The following is a 6,000-nucleotide window of genomic DNA, read 5'->3' on the forward strand; positions in this document are numbered from 1 at the left end:
ATGGGGGCCAAGGGAGGCAGCTGCCCCTGGACCCGGTGTTTCTAAGGGGCCCAGAGCTCTGGGCCCCATTGAAGTACCACTGTTATCTGCTGCACACACCTGTGAGGGAGTGTGTGTGGGGGGGCGGGGGGGGCAGCACTACAGTCCAGGTGGCGCTGAGGGGTGACTTCACTAGGCCCCACCCCCTTCCATTTTTGGCCCCGCCCCTTCCGGAAGCCACCTTGCTGCAGGGCCTAGAGCAGCTGTCAGCCCCATGGTTCCTCCTGTTCAAGTCATTACCCACAGTGACCCCCACAGCTCTTTCAGAGTCACTGCTTCCCAGGATAGAGCCGCCCCCCCCCCATCTTTGTCCTGGCCAAACACATTTATATTTAGCCATATTAAAACACACAGCATTTGCTTCTGCCTCGTTTCCCATGCAATCCAGACCACTCTGTATCAATAACCTGTGATCTTCCCGATTTACCATATGTTTTGTGTCATCTGCAGGCTTCTTCAGGGAAAGTGCTGTTTCCTCTGAGCTCTGTGAATAAAATGTTACATAATGCCCAGCCAAGGCTAGACCCTGTGGGACCCCACTAGAAACACATCGATTCAGTGACAATCCCACATTTATGATTACGTTTTGCGAGACGGCTGTGAGTCCCTTTAATATGCACCATGTTAATTTTATGCCATTGTTACTTTTTAATCAAAATGTCATGTGGTACAAGTCAAATGACTTACAGATGTCGAAGGATATTACATCAACATGAGTACCTTTATTAAACTGGGTATCTTTTTTTGATGTGATTGCCAGTTTGTTTGATGGGATCTATTTTTCTATGGTTAGTATTAATTATATTGCATAACTCCCAATGTAAGCAGGGTATTGTCACTGGCACCACAGCCCAGTCTCCTCCAGAAATCAATGGGAGTTAGATGCCTAAATCTCAGAGCCTGACTGTTTTGCCAAAGGTCACTCAGTCTGCGGCAAAGCCAGAAACTGATCCCAAGTATTCTGGGTGCCCCTATGTACTGTGCTGCCTTCCTGTCCAGGCTACTGCCTGTGCGCATGGCATCCCATTCACTTCTCCGAATGTCTTCTCCACACTCACAGGCAGGGCCCGTTCTACCAAGCCACAAATTATACCTATGGAGATGTATGTATCTCATAGAGCTGTCCAGTCCTCTGCCCCCTTGGCAGGACTAAGGACCATCCCTGACAGATTTATTTATTTATTTATTTTAAATCTATTTGCCTCAGATCCCTAAATGGGCCTCTCCAGGGCTGAGCTCATGACGTGGGATTTAGAAGGCCAATGCTCAAACCACTGGGCTATTCTTCCCCCCCCCCCCCCCCCCTTAAGAGGGTCCTACTCATTTTTCCCCTGAAGCTGGTTCTCCTGCAGTGACAACCAGGGTACAGACAGCCTGTGTACATTCCTAGCCTGCACTCTGGGGACAGCAATAATGGAATCAGGTGGACAGTGATTAATAAGGAAAGGCGGCCGCTCGGCAGGGTAGCACCTACCATTCTGCACAGTTGCCAACTTCATGCACTGGTCACAGTACCCAGCCAGGGCTCACTCCTGGGTAAGTATTCCCAAGCTGTTCAGGCCACGCGCGCGCGCACGCACGCACGCACGCACACACAGAGAGTGCACAGTTCATTCATCACTGCATTATGGACTTCAGCTAGATCCAAATATCCATGAGAAGCAACAATGGCAATTGCAGAGGGTCCTTTCTCGGTATTAGTCAACTTCAGCCCCCAGAGCTGAGAATACCACGAACGTCTGGAAAACGTGGATCCCACCTCTGCAAGAAACTGAAAACTTCCCTGAATAGCGGGAGCTCTCTGGGGAGCTCAGCCTTCTGGTCCCAGTGTTTTGTTTCTTCGCCTGGGAGTCCAAGCTACCCTTTCAGGTCCCGGTTCAGAGGCTCAAGTCCTCAAAGGTATTCAAGCTCCTAACTTCATTGATTTCCATGGAAATTTGGAGAACAAGTACATTTCGAGATCTGGGTTTAAAGAGTTTATGTCAGAGCGTTAGCAGTCCTACTGACTCCAATAGGAAAGTTACATGCTTACACGTGAGCACTGGGACATGCCTCTGGCCCTGTTTAAATATCAGAGGAGGAGAGGAGTAGAAGGAAGCCACTGTGATGCCCATACCCTCTTCATCTGAATGAATATGCCACTGTGTGCTGGTCAGATCAGGCAGATGGGGCTTCCTTTAATTCTACCAGGGAGAAATTCTGATCTGGTGTAACTCCATGAAAGCCCATTGACTTCGCATTTACAGTAGTGTAAGAGATCAGGATCTCAGCTAACTCTATGAAAGCCCATTGACTTTGCATTTACAGTGGTATAAGGCCAGATCCTGATCTCTATCTGTGGGTAATCCCACCACCATCAGCTTTCCCACAGTAGTAACAAAAATCTGTAGAGGACAGAAAAGGCCTTTTTGGCCCTCAAAGATCGCAGGCCTGGATGTTTGGTCTGATTTGCGCCAACGTCAATGTGACTCTGCTGGCTTCATTGGAGTTACTTCAGTGGAGTTACTTTTGCTTACCCTAGCATAGGAGAGAACAGACTCTGTCTCGTGATGGGCCTCTAAGACCTCTGGTTCCAAGTGTGCATGGAGTCTCAGGTGTGTTCTGTGGCAGTGAGAGGCTGGGGATAATTTCAGCATGCTGTATTGGTGGTAGAGGAAGGGTCACCCTGGAAAGGAAATACACGGGCTTTGTTAAGGCAAAGTCCCTTTTCCTATAAGGATCGTACTCACATGAAGTGTAAGTCATTTTGTTCCTTTTATTAGCTGGTGTCCACTCACAAAGCCAAGGACAGACAGGATTATGGGATTCACTTCAACACAAAGCCGATTAGGGATAAAGTACGTTATTAAGCTTACCTACTCCAAGCCACTACAAGTTCATATTCACAAGGTACACATTAGCAAGCAAAAAGTACAACAGGAATGTATATGACCAGATAAGAGGTGTCTTGGCATGTTTACGTCTCTTTCTGCCATGGGAATTCCAGTCCTGAAGTGTCTCACATCAGGGCCACGGCAGATGTGGGGAAAGGCTGAGGCAGTCTCTGAGGCTGAGGGTTGCCAGCAAAACTTAGCTAGGGGCAGGAACTACAGTGATTTTTATCCCTTAACTGCTTGCTGGGTGTGTGCATGCTGGTTCAATGCCACTTAACATTCTCATGGAGCTGAAGCCAAGGTTGCCCTGGTTACTGGTTTCTTAGGTTCCCATGTTCAAATGCAGGTGGCAGGGCTGATACGGCTATCTAGTGTGTGTTTGCAGGCGTTAAGGCTATAACAGAGATGGGAACCTGGCTGTACTACAGGAAGGGAAGTTTTAACTCTTGCTCTCTGAGGCCTGCTGGTGTGTTACATGACAACTGGGATCGTAGAAGCAGGAGTCTTGACAGCCTTAGTCTACTGCAGGATCTGTTCCCTTGTGGCATTTCGTGAACACAATCAGTAGCAAGGTGTATAAAACCATGGCTGGTATGGAGAAAGTAAATAAGGAAAAGTTATTTATTTGTCCCCATAACACAAGAAGTAGGGGCCACCAAATGAAATTAGTAGACAGCCATTGATGGACCTAACCTCCATGAATTTATCCAGCTCTTTTTTGAACCTTGCTAAATTCCTGGTCTTCGCAGCCTCCTCTGGCAAGGAGTTCCACAGGTTGGTTGTGCACTGTGTCAAGAAAAGCTTCCTTTTGTTGGTTTTAAACCTGCTATCAGCCAGGATGAGTAGGAATCGTGTTCCTAAGCTCTGTTTGTCAGAAGCTGTGAATGTGTGACAGGGGATGGATCACTTGATGATTCCCTGTTCTATTTGTTCCTCTGGGGTCCCTGTCCAGGGACAGGATGCTTGCTTTGTTTTGACCTTTGGTTTGACCTCATACGGCCTTTCTTATGCAACTTCTTTTCGCAAGCCTCCCAGGGACTCTCAGCAGCTAGGCAAGGGCCCCCAGAGGATTGCCAGCTGTTTACCACCTCCACTTAGCCTGATGTGAACTGGGCAGCTGGGGCCTCATCCCGGTCGGAGGGATGATGCAAGGAGTGGTCAGTAGAAACATAGCCCTAGGGGATGTGCGACTACAGTCCTGGGGCCCATGCAGGCTTAAGGCTGGAGAGGTGCCTGCTTTGGCATCAGACATTCTTAGCTAAGAGAAGGGTGCTCATGTGGCCAGCTCTCAAGGAGCCCTGCAAGGGACGATGGTATTCTGCAGCACAGGAACCTGACCTGGGGGCTGGAAACAGCTGTGCGCTACCGCTTCTTCATTCATGGCTTGTTGGGCATGGGGGAGTAATATGGGGCCACTGCGTGGAAAAGGTTAAGAATCACTGCTCTTCCAAAGCCCAGCCAGGGTGAGGCTCATCCAGGGCCCAGGGGTGCTCCAACTCACCACAACTGCAGAGTGATGTGCTGCTCCCTGCCCTAGGAACGCCCATCCCAGATGATCGCAGCCCTTCATTCAGCCTTGGTCCCCTCCCTCTGACTCGCCCAAAGGACCATATGGTCTGTCTGGGTGGCTTCAGTGTTATCCAAGCTTAAGAAAGCTGAATGAATCATCCTCTCTTCCCTTTTGAACAATCCCTTCTCTGGCTCCACCAGCACATACATCTCATCTCTTGGGCTATTTATTTATTTTACCTCCACGTGCGGAGGATGATGAACAGAAGAAGTGCACAATGGCGTGTTTCATGCCTGTAGACATCCTTGCTTCTAATTTTTCCCAAGCCAAAGTTGCCTCCTTTTCTTAAAGCTTTGCTCCTGGGCCGGCCGGCTTGACAAAGCCCTGGCTGGGATGAGTTAGTTGGGGTCGATCCTGCTTTGGGCTGGGGGCAGGACTCGCTGACTTCCTGAGATCCATTCCAGAGCGAGGAGTCTGATAGAGAAACAAAGGAGCGTTAGTTGTGCCAAGTTTGCCAGCTCTCAGCTCCGCTGGCAAAGGGTTTTTATTTTGTGCTGTGAAAGACTCTGACAATCCTTCTTTTTGCAGGGCTGTCGAATCCCCTGTGACTTCTGTGGAAGATGGGATGTGCTCAGACAATTGGCCTGGTATAAATGTCCATGGGGCGGGCGGGCAGGCGAGGGAAGAGGCCAGATTCTCCCTCCGTGCTGTAACCTTGCTTGTTGTGCATGTGTCGTACAATCGTCTGTATGACGTATACCATGATCCTCGCCCTGCCCTGCCCCCAACACTGACGATGCCATTAAAGACTCCTGTGCTGTATGACCATTCCCGTTAACCTTCCACCCCCTTCACTTGTTGACTGACCTCTTGGCCGGCGTGATTGCTGTCATTCTGCTGTAGTACCTTAGACAGCGCCCGGATCTCGCCGCAGACAACCATCGCTGGGCATTGGCTGCTCATCACAGACGCTCTACTGCAGGCTTCATCTGTGCGCCAATTGTGTCCATCCACTGAGCAGTAGCTGTGGACTATTTTTTATGATTTGGATGACAATGGTCATTATTTTTAGACTCCGTGACCTTTGCTCCAGCCGCTTCCGATGTACGGATCCCTTCTCTGAAGGAGGCTGCTCCTGGGACTGGTTTGGGAGGGTCAAACCCATTGGAGGATGACGGCTCCTGAGGGTGGGGGGGAGGGGAGGGTGAGACTCCAGGAAGGCCAAGTTGCAATATTAGAGTAGCCAGTGGCTGACAGACCAGGTGGACAGGCTGGCTTGATAAGGCCAGGTCTTTCTAAGGCTGTTACATATCTCTGTGACCAAGGCAATACTAATTCCATTACTTTATATGCTGTACACATGCCTCTTCCTGTTAAGCAGTACTAGAGTTCTAATAAAGAGATCTGGGAGCTGAGATGCGGCTTTTGTGTGTGTCATGGTCTCTGCCTTTCCTTCTTGTAACCTTGCTGCATCCCACCTGGTTATCAGCTAATTCCCCTGCACCCAACGATTGCAGCCAACGCCCAGGATCACTCTGCAGCACCCTGAACTGCACTCTGTTGTAGAGTCCTCAGGTA

The 6,000-nt window shown here is 49.6% G+C and overlaps 1 protein-coding gene across 3 annotated transcripts in view; it reads left to right on the forward strand.

The window, feature by feature from the left end:
- Positions 1 to 5,624, forward strand: part of KCNC4 (potassium voltage-gated channel subfamily C member 4) — a 57,704-nt gene extending 52,080 nt beyond the window's left edge. For 2 of the 3 annotated variants that reach the window (XM_074977567.1, XM_074977568.1), the window contains exon 4: positions 490 to 745. In XM_074977567.1, coding sequence (XP_074833668.1) covers positions 490 to 533 — 44 coding nt within the window. In that variant the 3' untranslated portion in view covers positions 534 to 745. Of the gene's footprint in view, positions 1 to 489; positions 746 to 5,010 lie in introns of those variants that run through there. The other variant, XM_074977569.1, reaches the window with a different exon arrangement.
- Positions 5,625 to 6,000: the final 376 nt, after the last annotated feature.

This window comes from Carettochelys insculpta, chromosome 26 (genome assembly GCF_033958435.1).
Source record: "Carettochelys insculpta isolate YL-2023 chromosome 26, ASM3395843v1, whole genome shotgun sequence".
In the NCBI taxonomy this organism is placed as follows: Eukaryota; Metazoa; Chordata; order Testudines; family Carettochelyidae; genus Carettochelys; species Carettochelys insculpta.